Genomic DNA, 17415 nt, shown 5'->3' on the forward strand with positions numbered 1-17415 from the left:
TTGGAGTATTTTAAAGTGACAGCTTCCAAAAAATTACAATTCCACTTGAGAAACCAAAAGTGGTTTCATTCCGAAAAAAAATTCGTTTTTCGGTTTCTGAAGAAGCTAAATACGGAATCAATTCCACTTTCGATCGGAATGTGGCCGTTCATTTTTGTCATTCATCATGCAACCACAAAATGTTTTGTGGTTGCTGGACGGTTGGATAGTTATCGATAACTGCGAAATATCGACATTCAAAACTGACAATGTGTACTGCTCTTTACATTGCATTTAAATTCAATCCAAAACATTACGCCAAAGGCTGTGATTTGGATCGAAAATGGAGTGCATCCTAGCTGTGTCCCGTGGAAGCAAAATGGAGTGAATCCTAGCTGCGCGCTCTCTTGTAAAATTCATAGGTTAATTCATAGGAAAAGATGTACTCCAGCGGCAATTGTTCTAGTGATTTAACTGCATCCGCGGATGCAAACTTTTTGCTGGGAAATAATACATCTCGGTAGCTACAATATATTAGTGGTAAATAAAGACATTATTTTGATGTTTTTCATGAAAATATAGGTTGACAAATTGAAAAGACGGCAATACCAGATTCATTATGTTTATGATTGAAAACAATCTTTTTAAGACCAAATAAAATAAAAATAATACAATATGTTGTGAATTGTGTTTTAAATCTGAAATATAATGGAATTTTGTGTGTTATATGCGGCTAGAAATAATTTTGAAATTGAACTTGCACTGGCATTTGTAAACACACAAGAAAACTGCATGCCAGTCGAACACTTTTTCGGCATTTTCGAGTATAATAAGTATAATACATGTAGTCAATTGGCATGTGTAACTGCAGGGTGAAGTCAAAGCAAACGAAAAACGTGTTTCAGCACACATTCAGCCGCGGCTGAATATGTGCTGAAACACGATTTTCGTATGCTTTGACTTTTGACTTAAAGCCGGAAGATCATGCAAATCCTCTTATGTGACGAGGCCTTAATATTTGGTCTGTTCCTTTACTTCTGAAAATGATAAAACCGGCAAAAGTAGCAAAAGTTGTAAACTGCTCCCATATGAATTGTATGGTGTCTGAAATAAAGGAACACTTCCCGAGTAAAAAGCGGTAAAACTTGAAGATTCTTGAACGTAAAGGAACAGAGCTATTGTCTATAGTCACAAGCGCAAAGAGGGGGTCTCTCTTCACTGCTCTTTCTCAAAACCATGGTACAAATATACAGGTAGCCGCATCGGCAATTGTTGGTAACAAAGGATGTCAAAATTTGACATCAATTCAATCCAATTGACACATTATGTTACCATCAGCTGGCTTGATAATGCTACCTGTATTATTGTACCATGCTCAAAACTCAATTTTCTTTAGTCCCGGTCCACACTAGAGCGATTTCAGTGAAATAATTTCATGAAATTATGCGTTCTTAGATCGAGTTCCATACTAAAGTAATTTTATGATTTTGCAGTAGTGGAGAACTCGAGCTAAGAACGCCTAATTTCATCAAATTATTTCATTGAAATCACTCTAGTGTGGCCCGGCTCAAACGATCGTATCGGCGGCGTTTTATGCCATTTCACCTCTAAAGTCTGTATCAACGGCGCTCTCTCCATCTAGTAGTCAACACTGTAGTTTCAAAAATGTCAATTGGAAAAAAATTAACGAGACACGAAGATTATAGAAAAAGGACACACGTTACAACGCAAATAAAGATTATAGTTTTTATTAATAATCTTGTTTATTAATAACTTTTTGATAGTTTTTCGGTAATTTGTACTATGCAACAATGGAATAAAGTGCCGTTTATAGAGCGAAAAAAATTGTAAATATGTTTACGACAAGAACACAATAAAACGAAACGCAAAAGAAAACGGATAGAAAAAGAAATACAGTGAACACAAAAAAAAAGAAAAATGTTTTATTATCGAGCAGACTTAGATTACATTTGCTTCAGCCGCTATGTCCTAAAGCAACGAGTGCGATTAATATTCAGCAATTTTAGCAGTTTAGTGTGGAAGTAAAGGAATTTGTAGTGTAAATTAACAAAAAAAATACAACAAGTTATCCCATCCCATCAACTCGTAGAGTTCAAGATAAGAACGTCTGCGACTTGCTGGGCTGTCTAGTCGATTTGTTTTGCTTTTATACGTGTGGTGGATAGATAACTTTGACGCAAAGAGAAAGGAAATTGGTAGTGATATTTGAAGCGCCACGGCACGGAGAGCGAGCTAAGCTGCTCGTGTACAGTTATTGCTACACGTTCACGCTCGGCTTTTTATACATTGCGATATGTCCGAAAAAAATGGACAAGGAGCAGCAGTACAGTGGACGAAAGGAGGGGCAACGGCAGCACAGAAACAACAAAATCAACAGGGCATTACGACGCCCATTTATAATGCGAATGTGGGAGCAGCATTGGGTCTGACAACGGCGGCAACGTCTGGCGCTTTATATGGGGCTTCGAATCACATAACTGGTGGCAGTCAACATGATGTAGTGTCGTATGCATCGGCACGCTTTCAAGCACCGCCGCCTTTGGAACATAGCACTGCAACACCGACGTCACATACTGATTCGACTTCTAATGTACCTGTACCCAGTGGTTTTGTGCCGCCACCATTTGCTGCTGCATCTACTGCTGCTGCGACAGCTTCAGTCTTAACACCAAATCCATATGCTGCACCCGCTATAGCGACACAAAATTCACTGCTTACCAGTGCAAGTAATCCACATGGTCACCAGTCTGTAACAATAACATCTCAACAATTTCCCGGACAAACATTACCACCACCCACGTCACATCATGTCCATCCACATTTCGGCATGGATCAATTTCAACATTTAAATGTTCAACAACAATTTGAGTTGAGCAAATTAATGGCAGCTGCTTCATTCGGTTCAAATCCAATTGGATCGATTGGTCCAACAAATTTAACAACTTCCAGCAATGGAAGTGGTGCGCCTTCTGTATCTACAACGGCACCAACAACATCCTCCGCACAATCAGCACTTTCACCATCATCTACTCAATCATCTAGCCGTCATGGACATACATTACCATTTACCAATGTTGGAGAAATAGCAGCACCTAGTGCCAATGCTGGTTCCATCAGTAGCCAATTAGCCGAGCAGGTCATTAGCACAATAAGTACAGGGAGTTCTGGTTCGAAATTGGCTCCAACACCCATACATGGACGTTTAATGGGTTTAGGTGTTAACGCACCGGACGAAGAGAAATTACGTCGCATACAAGAAGTTGTGGAATGGGGAATAAGGTGTGTATGAAAAAGAATGTATATATTACATATAGTGTAATCTTTTACAATTGATTATTACATTTTCATAAATGTGCTGATTTGTTAAATCAAATTCTGATAAGAATGCAATGTAAAATCTAATAGATACTATTGTCGTATAAATGTAATGATGCATATCATGTTGTTTACAATTTGTGTTAATGTGTGTATAGTTTACTTTTATAGATAGTATTCCCACAATTACGATGTTACATTTGTATTCATTGAGATTTCTAATGAAATTGGTTGTAGTTTTGGATTTATGAGTCTGTTGTTAGTGGTATCTGTCTGTACGTACACTGAAAAAATTCGAACTGTTGTTTAATGTTGCGCCTGAATGTATGCAGCACTCTATAATAACTTTATAGTACATAGTAAAACAGTATATTTTTAACCACGGATAAATTACACACTGAAAATACACTACCTTCCTCTAAGAACTATAAATACTATTTTTTATCACAAGTCATTTATAGTACAATAATGATATAGGTTAAGAACTTATATTCAAAACTTTATTCGTGTGGATTTTGAAAAAGAAAAAGAAAAAACTATTGTAATACATTTTTTCATTTTTTATTATTGCCACTTAGCGATCATGCCAAACAACAAATTGTACAAATATTGGATCGTATATCAACTCTAAGACCAGTAGAAAAGCTTTTGCTCTATTTACGTTTGCCCGGGGAGCAGCCTGAAACAGGTAAGATTTGCCAAAAATTAATAATATTTGTTTGATTATTAATAACAACTAATTTCCGCATATAGACCCCTTGCGCCAACCTCAAAATCCCCTAGGAACTCGTTCAGAAATTAATCACACCATTAATTGGGTACGGACACATTTGGAACAAGATCCACAAGTGTCCATACCCAAACAGGATGTATACAATGATTATATGTAAGTAGATAAGGAAGTATTTGTTTTTTTGTTTTTTTTTTTTTAATATTCCATCCTTTAATTTGTCGACCTTTTTCCAGATTGTATTGTGAACGTTTAAATATTAAACCATTATCTACGGCCGATTTCGGTAAAGTCATGAAGCAAGTTTTTCCTGGTATAAGACCCAGACGTTTGGGTACTAGAGGGCATTCACGGTATTGTTATGCAGCTATGCGTAAAACAAGTAAATTACCAGCACCACATTTGCCAACCCTGACAACAACAAAATCCTCAATTAAAGGAGGCGATTCTGATGCTGCTGCAACGGAAACTGGAGATAAGTTTGTCGATAAAATTGAAGAGGATGAAGAAGAATCTTGGTCCGTAATAAAGCAATGGGCTGAAAATGTTCTACATGTAAAAGTTAATGATGCCAATGATTTGGCAAATCAGATTAAAGCCCATGGTTCCTTGCCACAGACATCATTCACTGGTACAACCAAAACTGGCAGTCATATCATACATAAGAAGTATGCACAAAGAGAACCAAAAGAAAAACGTGTTATGGCGGTAAGATGGTAGAAAAAGTAAAAATGGTACACAATAACATATCGTTTGTGTTTATTTGCAGGATATGGGTCCCCTAAAGAAGCGTCGCAAAAAGAAACGCAAAGGCTCATCATCATCAGAGTCCAGTTGCCACCAATCAAATACATCGTCGGTAGATCAAACTGTGGGGCAAATTCAACCTCAGTTGTCACCTGCCAATAGTTCGAAAGGTAGTAGTCAACGCAATACCACATCTCCATCCCTAATACTAGATGATGGTCAAAACAAAATGAAAATTGTTAAGATAAAACAGGAAATTGTTGATTCTCCAGGTTATACAACAGCACCGGCGCATTCAACAGATAATGATTCCTCCAAGCATATTCCCATATATCACTCTCATCTAAGCCAGAGTCAACAACAGCAAACAATGCCAATAAATTTGGCAGCTGAAACCAGAGGCGGAGTCAGACCTGCTTCTACAAGCTCGGCAAGTAGCGCTTTTGAACATATTCGTTCACCTGCAATGTTAACAACAAATAACACAACAACGGCCGTAAAAAATTTAACACCAAAAATTATGGAACTTGCTGTAGAAAGTCAATCATCAACGCCACCACCGTCGTCATCACAATCCCAGACGACAATACAAACTGCTACCATAAAGCAAGAAGTTGGTGTGGAAGATTATAATACGACTAATATCTTTTGTAAAAAAGTACGCAAAGCCCAGGAAACTAAAAGTTTCTGGCCAAATTCCCCAACATCAAATAATCGAACGGCAACTGCTTCCATACCTAGTGCTTCCAGGATAAATCTCCCCATTATAACCACAACAGCATCCACACCACCTCCAGTGGCAGCAAGTGTTATAACATCGCCGAATAACAATGGCAGTAGTAGCAACAATTCCAGTGCCTTGGATTCTAGTGCAGTAGTACCAACATGTTATTCAATGGGACCTCCGGCACAAATGGCTCCATCAACCAGCCCAAACAATCATCATTCCTCGCTACATGAGGATGCCATGGGCCAACCTAAAGTTGTTTCAAGAAATTTGCAACAGTTGCGAGCCAAGAAATTATTAGCCGTAAATCCAGCAGCATGTGAACCGCCGGATTTAAGTGCTGCCGTAAAAGAAGCCGCTGATCTACCCGAGAATTTGGGATTGCCACGCGAAAGAGTTATCAGCATTTGCAATATGGATAAACATGAATTAGATGACTACTTTTTGCCCGAAGAAGAAAATTCTGAAGATCAAGAAACCGAACTGCTTCAATATTTTCAGATGGGAGACGCTGAGGAAAAATTAACAAAAAATTCTTCCTCCGATGCTAAGCGACACAGTTATCCAACAGTCACACCGATGATATCAAATTCCGCACCTACATCGTCAACATCAAGCACGGTGTCTATGTCTGGGGCGACAATTTCAACGACAACAGCCGTTGGAACCACAAGACAATCTTTAACAATGGTGAATACCAACAGCATTAAGCGTGATAGTAATAGCTCTTCAATAAGCAACGAAATGAGCAATTCAAGACCAGTAACTAAGCAGCTGTCACAGCAGGCACTTAACTACTTGAAAAACGCAAATGCATCATCATCGTCGTCGTTGTTCTCTGCAAGCAACAGCAGGGAGTCTTGTGGAAAATTTGTATCTTCATCAAAGCATTTAACATCTGCTGTTGGAACTGCCTCAGCGTCTCTAGAACAATTAACACAAAAGCATCATCAACAACAGCATCAGTTGCAAACTCAACAACATCAACAATTGCAGCAACCGCCTCAACCACCCACAAAGGTTTCATATAAACGTAAAATAAATTTAAATACTTCATCATCATCCGATATATCAGCGGCAAGGAAAAATTATGGTTTTTTACCGATATCACCGAATATTAATACGACATCATCTACTACATCGTTATCGGGTCACAGAGGTGGCGGCAGCAATACTACTGGATTTTTTGCCAGTCCCAATTTTAATCGTCTACTAACAAAGCAACAGTCTTTAGATTCAGAATCATCTTCTGATCCCATGATTGGGGCCACACGTAGAAGACGCACTTATATGTCAACAATGACATCGGCTTCAGCACCACCCAGCCCTTCCGTTCTAAAACAACAACACGAACAACAATTATTTGCCTTGTCAAATAACGTTTTACTAGATCAATGGCCATCATCATCGGCAAACACAACAACCTTTAACAATTTGCAAGGTTCCACTCAGAATCATCCTGCTGGCATAATTGATCAAAATTCGTTAGATCTAGATTTATTTGCCGAAGCAGCGGCAGCAACAGCATCATCAGTCTGTGGTGGCCCTCAAAGTCATCAGCACTCTGGTTCTGCACTGGCGACACAACCGTCTCTCAAAGAGAACGAAAGCATTATGAATGAGTTGACGCAACGTTCACGTTCTGTGCCGCTGTCTCAATTACAACGCTCCCATTCGCCTACGTTTAATCGGGCATTTCAATTGAACTCCGTAACGGCTACTGCTTATTCGGCCTGCAATTCATTGGCCCAAACTCCAATACCCACCGAGTTCATTGACTCGGTAACAATGCTATCAGAAAATAGTTGCAGCCAACAAAGCTCCTCCATTAAGTTGGAAGATGTTAGTAATGTTGTTGGATCAGATTCGACAGCATTACTGGATGAAGTGGATGTAAATGAGATTTTATCTTCACCAGATTTTGGCAAATTTTCAAACATGACACAATCTGGTGGAAGTTCTACGGGTACAAAAACTTCGTGTTCATCGACGGGATCTTCTTCGGGTTATAGCAGTGCTGGGCAATTTTCTTTATCATTAAGCAGTTATGGTAGCAACGGAAATGGAGTAGGTGGTGCCATTATGTCGTCATCGAATGCTTCAATTTCTAGATCTGTACCTTCAACACCGTTGCCCCATCATAATCCGTCATCTTGTATGCCGGGTAGTGGTAATAACTTCTATCGGCGTCGTTTTGCCAACAATTGTCAACCACTGGGAAGCAATTACTTTTCATCGACGGGTAAATATGGTTATGGCAATATGAACACAAATTTATCTAGATCGGCTTGTGACATATCCAAATCAATGCCCTCCACACCAATTACTACTACACCGAGTAGTTTTCGTTATAGCCCAACAGAATTTACCAGAGATTTTCTTATAAATGGCAATACTATTGATGATAGTCTAACTTCGTCATTTGGTACCGTTGGTACAGACAATTTAATGGGTTCAGATGTTGTGGGAGTAGATGCGCCGCTATTAAATGAAGATGATTCTCTGATTAATGGACCAAGAAGCAATACCGATGTTATTTCTCCTGATTTTTGTGCACAATCGGGTGATTCATCTGTTTTACTTGGAAATAATAGTGGATTGGGAGCTGCACCGGCGACCGCAACCGGATCGAACTGTGGAGGTGAGTCATCCGTTGTTATTGGTGTAGGACCAGATTTATTGGACAATTTGTAGAATTTGCCTGAAGAGCAAGTCAAAAGAAAACGTTTAAAGCCGCAAAAATCCCATGACTCCATAATGGAAGAAACGATTTTAGTCAATGATTCGTCAAACCCCGAGATAGAACAAGACGAAGATAATGATGACAATAATGGAGCAATGAGTCTTTTGTTGGCTGAGGTTGGAAAACTTTAAACGAATGTGGGTGGTGGTAAATGATGACATTGTGTGGAGAATTTTTTTAAGGAGTAATAGTGTTTGCATTAACTTAACAAATAAGGGACCTAAACTATAACCTTGTGAAATGCAAAATTTTGGCGGGAAATATTTTCATTATTTTTTAAAGCGAAAAAGATAGATAGATTGAAAACTATTCAATTATGTGAAGTTTAAGGACTGTTTTAGAATGGTTTTAAATTTTACCTCAAGTTTTTTTTGTGTGGTTTTGACTACAATGACTACTTGAATGTCTTTTCATGCCGAACAAATTCTCACATCCTGCAGCATTATCATATTTTTTATTTAAAAAATTGTGGAGTTTTGTTTGTTTCAAAAAATAGTACTCCTTGTAGCAGCATGGGTTTGATGCTAGGTTGGCAGCCGCCGAGACGTATATTTCATGGAATTATCTGGATCTTGACACAGAGGAATTCCAGAGTCAAAAATTCTCCAGCCTGGACTGCCTGCGTACAAAAGAATCAGGAGGCAGTTGAGTGGTGTTAGCGCATGCGGGGCATGTTCAGGCGGCTGCATCATCTGGATGTTAACTGGACTAAAACTACTCGGTTTTGTCTTGGAAGCTGGCGATCTTTTGCTGCGATGGATGGGGTTGGTCTCCAAGTACGGCATTCACACTGTACCTTTGTACTGCCTGTACAACTGCATTAGTGTGAATGATATTCAAGTCTGCCTGATAGGCTCGTGGATCTAAAGGTTCTCGCTTATACCATTGGATCTCTCTCTCCACATCATGTAGATCTCTCCTGACGTGCCTGCATGGGGAAGCCTTTCCACTAGATCCTGACACGGATACTCACGGCGGTAACAGCCAAGCACGTAGTGCATCGAGAACATGTTGTAAAATCTTCGTCATGAGGAGGAAACCAGTTGCGATCCTCAAGGCAGTATTCTGTCATGTTTGAATATTTGCATACCACGCCGGCGCCGCATAGACCGTGCCGCACTCCGGTCAGCACCCCAAGTTCCGCCGGCCAGCGAATTAAAAACCTGTTTCTACGCCTTGTCACAAATAGCTGTGGCTGCGTGGACGACTAAAACATGATGTCGAACGTTACACCCAATTTCTTGGCGTAGTCAGTGCTCGGAATCAGGACACCATCCACCTATATGTTCAGGGGGAGCCTCATTTCAGACGTTCAGGTGGTGAACAGTGTGGCAGGAGATTTAGCGGCGGATATTTTTATATTCCTCTGGTGGAAGAACTGCACTAAGTCAGCTAGGTAGACGTTTTGTGGTTCGTTTTTGTTGTTGTTGTTGTTGTAGCAAAGCAAATATGTTTGTTCGCCTATCGTTTTCAATTAAAAAATTCTTCAATCTGCTTCTGGAGTTTGTGGATTTTCAGACAGGCTGAGGCTACATCACCCCGTTTTGGTAAACTCCCTGGCTGACTTCCGTATCGTCATTTGCTTTGTGTTGTTTAAACGTCGTCAAAATATTTCAGTTGCATACGCATGCATTGTTCCTCGAAAAAGCAACTAAATGTATCAGAAATAAAAATGAAACACGTTTGCTTTTTACCTACGTTGAAAATGTGTATTTTTGACGTTTAGAAACACGTAGCAGTTGTTAAATACAATGGCGTTAAGAAACATAATACTTCGCATATTTTCAGTCATTTGTAAAGCAACTGACGATACGGAAGTCAGCCCCTATTACTGAATTCCACATTATCCAACATTTCAAATACGGCTGCAGGGAAGTCATCTATCTCTATGTCCACGCACAGTTTGGCATGGTTGACGGTATGGAAGGCCTTTAATATATCAGGAGACACCGGATTACTCGGAGGAATTACCGACCAGGAGCCGTCACCCGAACAATTATGTGTTTGTGTTTCGTTTTGAAATTTTGCCACACGCACGGTGAACTTTTTTGTTGGAGGTAAACATTTCCAAGGTTAATCTAGACTTCTAGAACGTATAGGATAGGATGTTTGCAGATTTGGTGACTAAGATTCCCTTGATCGCTACAATGAAATCTTACGATTTAAGAACCTCAGCATCCAGATGCTCAGGTAGTCAGCTTCTCGAGGTATGGGTCCCGAAATCTTTCAGTTATCACAAGAAGAACACTCGTTGGATACTTTCCAGCTATTAGGAATGTGTCAAGGGCCGATTTTAAATCTAGCTTCATTGTCCCTCTACTTATTGTAAGATTAATCTACAGATGTACTCCGTTAGGACCAACGGTCGCACAGCCTGACAATATGCTTCGGAACCGCATCTTAAAAAACATAAATGCATAACAAAATGTTCCAATTCCTTTTGAATTAACCGGTAGAAAAGTTGTTTATCTTTTGCCGTCGTATGGTGATTTATGGTATCTTGCATCTTTGGATTTTGATCAAATATTTTTTTATTTTCTATCCCCATGAAATCGCAGCGGTTGGAAAGCATATTGCAACATTTCCAATGATAATCTAAACTTCTAGAAGGTATAGGGTAAAATCCGTTTGATTGCCTTCTTGATTGCGAAGATTTCTGTCTGGTAGGATGCTACCAATATGCACAAATATCTTTTCTGCTTGAAAACACGAATTAAAACCAATAAAAATTCTCCACTAAAACAATTTGATTAAAAGTTACCAATTTTGAAACCAACTACGTTTTCTCCAGTGTCTTGCTCTTCAGTAAATTAAATTAATGTACCCGAGAATTTTCATACATATTGATGAGTAAGTATGTATACAAAAAGATTGCAGTAGAAAAGTGAAATATGTAATAAATGTTGTTATTTATATATGTAAGTGTATTTTATATGCGTTAAGAATATATTTACTTTAGTTTTGGAAAATGTTTTAGTTTTTTTCTCTTCTTCTTCTTTGTTTGTTCGTTTTTTTAGCTTTAAGCAAACTATTGGAAATTACTATTAGTTTTGATTTTCCTTTTGTTTTGTTATCGAAAATGTGAAATGTCCTTAAATATCATACAAAAAATTTTTGTAAACCATGTAAACGTCTGTGACGTTATTAAAGAAACAAAAAAACATAAACAAATGGCCTTTGGCCTTTTTGTAAACATTAGTTTTGCCTTTGACAATTTTAAATATATAATAATAACTGTATATATGTTGTATTTGTTTAATATACCTATTATTTCATTTTTAATTATTAAGTCTAAAAATGGCCTACGATCGATCTATATTTTACTATTGAGAATGAATTTTGTTTATATTTGTGTGCTTGTCAGTCAGCAAATAAGTATAATGTGTTTTACATACACTTTTAAGAATGGTATATTACAATAACAATGAACATTTTAAATATACCTTTGTAGTGTGATAGATTAACATTAACAATTTTAATGATTAAATAAACATATGCAGTAGCTGCGTTTTATTTTTTTAATTATACAAAGAATTTTAATGGTTTTTTTATTTTATATTTTTTTAAAGAATTTTTAAGTTTTTCATGTGCTTATCTCGTTCGTCTTCTTTTTTTCCTACCATGAGAAGCATATATAGGACCTTGGTCCAAACTTTGTATATCGTTATATTTCCCTCCCCCCGAAAGTTCAACAATTTTATATTATTTGCAGCTAGAGTCCTTTTTATACCTTCTGCCCTAAAATGGAGGGAACAAATTGAATACTCTACCAGCTGACGGAAAAAATTTGAAAAATTTTTTTAAATTGTAAGTTTTTCCTAAGTAGCCGGCCTTCGGCCAGGGATTTAGGACTTTCTCCTATGGACAGGAGCCAATTTAGGGCACGAAAACAAAATTTTTTTTAATTTAAAATTTTTTCTTACTTTAACAAGGGAATTTTCGGAACTTAAGAGGCCCAATATCTCGGGAAGTATGGACTTCCCCATGGAAAAGTTTACATATTTGTGATCAGGACAACAAGATCTACCTGTGGTAATTTTTCCAGATTTTTCCGCCAGGTGGGAGAGTATTCTATTTATGCCAGATGGAGGATATAATTACATTTGTCATTCCGTTTGTAAGACATGAGCTTTCACCCAGAAATTTACCAGTATAGATCCACGTTTTGATATAGCCCCATAGAACGGTATCTCCAGATTTTTAGTATTTTGAAGGTTTTAGCCGCATTTTGACCCTAAATGGCTGAATTTAACTATTTAGTCTTCTTTTGGGCTACAAAACTTTCTACCAGAAATATAGGTTTACGTTTTGATGTATCCCCCATAGATTGATACCTCCCGATTTTTGGTATATTAAAGGTTTTAACCTCATTATCATATCGAAATGGCTGAAATTTGGTATTTAATTATCGCTGGTGGATATAGTTTTGATATAGGGATATTTTAGTATTTGGTCTTTATTGTGAATAAAAAAAAACATTTCTGCAGAGAATTTAAGGTATTGGTTCACACTTTTATATATAAGGTATATAAGGTTTTAGCCACATTATCCAACCGAATTAGCCCCATAAATTTGTCGGTCCACTTCTTAATTAGTCCCAATAGAATGGTACCTTCCGATTCTTGTATTTCTAAAGCTTAGCCACATTATCCAACCAAAATTTGCTGAAATTTGGTTTCAATAAAATTTATGGTGGAGGCTATAGAAATTCGACCCTGCCTAGACTATCATTTTGCTAATTTTACCTATTTAGTTTACATACTGCTGCTGATAATAATAGCATTCGTCATATTTCTTAAAATCTTACTGCATGCACAGTTGTCCACTCCTCTCGGTACATCCCTCACAAAAGTTCAACAAATTTCGCTTAACTGCAGTTTAGAACACTTTTCGGATATGGTTGAATTGTGCGTGTCGCGTTGTAAACAACAACCACATGAAAAATGTGTAAGTGATACCAAGTTTGTTCTAGAAGTTTTCCTGTGGTTGTTGTCACTCAATGGACTGTATGTGCCGAGGCCTTGAGGTCCTCGAGAAATGTTTCCTAAAATCTTAAGCGATCGGCACATACGAAGCGTTGAGCGTCACGGTACAACAACTATATGAAAAAAGTGTAAGTGATGACAAGTTTTTTGAAAAACAACAATGTGGCTGACGCATTAAAGTTAAATATAATTTAACTGTTTTGGGACAACGCGTGTCACTAAACGGTCCGTATGTGCTGAGGGCTTTACGGCACGTACGGTCCGTTAAGTGCCGCATTACAACAACAACATGAAAACTTCAAGAACAAACTTGGCATCACTTACACATTTTTCATGTGGTTGTTGTTTTCAACGCGCAACGCGTCGCACAACGGACCGTATGTATTTGACCCTTTAGGCCTCGACACAATCGATCCTTTTGTTCCGGTCCACACTAGCGTGAATTTTATTAAAAAAATTGCATGAAATTAGGCGTTTCTAGATTGAGTCCCATAGCAAAGTAAAATCATGAAATTGCTGTGGTGGGAAATTCTATCTGGAAACGCCTAATTTCATGCAATTTATTAATGAAATTCACGGTAGTGTGGACCGGGACTTAAGCGCTCGGCACATACGATGCGTTGAGCGTCGCGGTACAACAATCACATGAAAAAAGTGTAAAGCCCTCGGCACATACGGTCCGTTTAGTGACACGTTGGGACACGCGTTGTCCCAAAACAGTTAAATTATGTTTAACTTTAATGCTCCAGCCATGTTGTTGTTTTTCAAAAAACTTGGCTTCACTTACACTTTTTTCATGTGGTTGTTGTAACGCAACGCTCAGCGCATCTTATGTGCCGAGCGCTCAAGTGATGCCAAGTTTTTTGAAAAACAACAATGTGACTGACGCATTAAAGTTAAACATAATTTAAGTTTTTTGGGACAACGGGTGTCCCAACGTGTCACTAAAGCCCTCGGCACATACGGTCCGTTTAGTGACACGTTAAGACATGCGTTGTCCCAAAACAGTTAAATTATGTTTAACTTTAATGCGTCAGCCATATTGTTGTTTTTCAAAAAACTTGGCATCACTTACACATTTTTCATGTGGTTGTTGTAGCGCGACGCTCAACGCACCGTATGTGCCGAGCGCTTAAAGCCCTCGGCACATTCGGTCCGTTTAGTGACACGTTGGGACACGCGTTGTCCCAAAACAGTTAAATTATGTTTAACTGTAATGCGTGAGCCATATTGTTGTTTTTCAAAAAACTTGGCTTCACTTACACTTTTTTCATGTGGTTGTTGTAACGCAACGCTCAACGCAACGTATATGCCGAGCGCTTTAATATTTTAAAAGAAATTTTTTTAACAATAATATTATTATATTAATTTATTTTTATTTGAGTAATAGCGATCCCTTTTATTTATCTATTATATATTTGAGTTTGGTGATAAGTGATTGACTGACTCATCATCAACGCCCAGCTAAAACGGCTAAAGCTAGGAGCTTGAAATTTTACCAGTAGATCACTGTTGGTGCAAATGTGCGAGATAAGGCCGGGTTTTGCAAAATTCGTCCTAGAACCACAAAAAATAACAATAACAAAAATCCTTATTATTCACTGTTATTACATACTTATGTACTTATTTGGCAACACATTTGTCAAATTAAATGCTATATTTTCTTAATACCGTAAAATATCACAAACAATTTCAAATTTTGTAGTTTGCTTCTAGGCGAATTTATTTTATCGTAAACCAATATATATTGGAAAGACAATGAAGGTTGTTATTTTCCATTGCAACATATGTCGCAGTTGGTGATAATGGTGTAAACTTGAAGTAAGCTATAAAATTTTGCTATAAGCTATATAATTTTGTTTTCACATAACAGGTGTCGCACAAAAGATTTTCTTTCGTTAAAATCCTGTTAGACAAAAAATGATTACAAACGATGAATTTGTAAAATTTTTGATTTTCAATTTAAAATTAAAGCAAAAATTCTTTCAATAATGTTTGGTTTGTTGTACATATGAGTTGCTGTTGAAGACAAAATTAGGGTATTAACCCCCAGTTTTTGTAAAAATTTTTATTCTTCTCACACGAATTGTCAAATTTTGTAGATCGATTTACTCGCTTTAGCGCAAATGTAGAGCGCTGATTTTTTAATGAGGAATCCTTAATGATATATGGAACGGGTATATGAAAAAGTAGATGTGTATGTCATCTGGGGGCTGAGCTATGAATGCCTAAATTATTACGAACGAACAAAAATAAGTTACAAAAACTGGGGGTAAATTCAGAAATCAGTCAGAAATAACCAAAATAATTTCTATTAAAAAATAGTTTTAATGTTGAGATTTTCTTTATAATTGTGTCAGTTCCGCTAACGAAGTAGCGGGCATATGCTAGTTCTTTATATAAATCATGTTATATTAATCGAACTATAGTTTACAGCCCTTAAGGCCTGGGTACATAAGTTGCCTCGTCTGCTTGCCTTGCTTTACTGCTTAATTTCTGACATAACATAAAAGAATAAAGAAGGCCGAGCCAATTTCGAACTAGGTTGCCCTTTTCTTCTTTACTCTTTTATTTTTGTTATGTCAGAAATGAAGCAGGAAAACAAGGCAAGCGGGCGAGGCAGCTTATGTACCCAGGCCTTTAAGGCCTCAGCACATACGGTCCGTTGAATGATACTTTGTGACACGCGTTGTCCCAAAAAAGTTAAACTATGTTTAATGCCCTCGGCACATACGGTCCGTTTAGTGACACGTTGGGACACGCGTTGTCCCAAAACAGTTAAATTATGTTTAACTTTAATGCGTCAGCCACATTGTTGTTTTTCAAAAAACTTGGCATCACTTACACCTTTTTCATGTGGTTCTTGTACCGCGACGCTCAACGCATCGTATTGCCGAGCGCCTAACTTTAATGCGTCAGCCATATTGTTGTTTTTCAAAAAACTTGGCATCACTTACACCTTTTTCATGTGGTTCTTGTACCGCGACGCTCAACGCATCGTATGTGCCGAGCGCTTAACTTTAATGCGTCAACCATATTGTTGTTTTTCAAAAAACTTGGCATCACTTACACCTTTTTCATGTGATTTATGTAGGTTAGGTTTAAGAATGCGCGACCATATTTCATCATAACCGCTTTACTCGGAGACCATAGATCCATTGTGTTAATCGTGAAAGTAGAAAGAAATGGAGGGATACATACGAAGGTTTCGTAGTAGGAGAAGATGGTTAGGTAGATAGCGTAAGTGTACAGATTGAAGAGAATGAAAAATTTAGAATTTGTAATAATTTTTTTTATCATAATCACCCATTAAAAACAATACACTCAATTTTGTGTGGATCTTGCACTATTTTCCCAAAGCCATTTGCACGACTTTGAAAAACGGACAAAGTTTGCAGGGTCTTTTGATGTGACTCCAGTGAGGGTAGAGATTTCGTAGTCACCCAGTGTTACTAATGGGTACTTTACACGATACGTTTTTTACATATGAGTTGTCACTTTGCATATACATTTTGTATGGGAGAAGTGACAACTCATATGCAAAAAACATATCGTGTAAAGTACCCATAAGCACTCGGCAGCGACATAGCAGATGCTCAATCGTCTCTAACTCTCCCCCATCCCCACAAAGCCTACAGAAGTCAATGCCGGTATCATCCCACTTGCAAGTTCTTGACCTGATGCGACAGTGATCTCCGTCTTACTAAGCGAATGTAGGGATAGAGTTCTGCGTGCCGATATAACGGCCAGATAAGTTTCGCCACCCGACACTATATGTATCCTAGAATAACTTTTCAAGCTCACCAATGAAGTGACACAACGGCGGCCTCACAAAACGTTCTGTCTGAATGTTTCCGGATTGCGAGCCCAATGTTGCAATGTCCGCGTACCCAGCAAAAGACAACTGAGTTTTGAATATTGCCAAGTAAACGTCTACACTTGTGAACAATTTCTGATTTTATTGTGCAGGATTTAAGAGCTTTTAGCGCAAACTGGACTACTTGCCTATCCGCACAAACTAAGCCGCTGCCGATCAATTCAAGGGTCTTCACTATTGCAAAGATTTCCGCTTGAAAAACACTACAGTTGTTATTCAATTTATATGAAAATCGAATACTATGCTCGTCACAGTATATTCCTTATCCACTGCCCTCCTCCACCTCCATTT

At 38.0% G+C, this 17415-nt stretch overlaps 2 protein-coding genes across 2 annotated transcripts in view; one reads left to right on the forward strand and one right to left on the reverse strand.

Annotated features, from left to right (window-relative positions):
- The window catches only part of DCAF12 (DDB1 and CUL4 associated factor 12-like protein), a 398057-nt gene that overhangs the window by 311008 nt on the left and 69634 nt on the right, over positions 1 to 17415 (reverse strand). The gene's annotated exons all lie outside the window — the stretch shown is intronic.
- LOC141403920 (uncharacterized) lies at positions 1607 to 11796 on the forward strand. Its single transcript, XM_073987027.1, has 5 exons — positions 1607 to 3279; positions 3894 to 4003; positions 4069 to 4201; positions 4282 to 4753; positions 4815 to 11796. Exons 1-5 carry the CDS (start codon positions 2294 to 2296, stop codon positions 8211 to 8213), a joined length of 5100 nt encoding a protein of 1699 aa, XP_073843128.1. The 5' UTR covers positions 1607 to 2293; the 3' UTR covers positions 8214 to 11796.

The sequence above is a fragment of the Musca autumnalis genome, unplaced genomic scaffold, assembly GCF_047663935.1.
Source record: "Musca autumnalis isolate F117 unplaced genomic scaffold, ASM4766393v1 scaffold_1, whole genome shotgun sequence".
Taxonomy (NCBI): Eukaryota; Metazoa; Arthropoda; class Insecta; order Diptera; family Muscidae; genus Musca; species Musca autumnalis.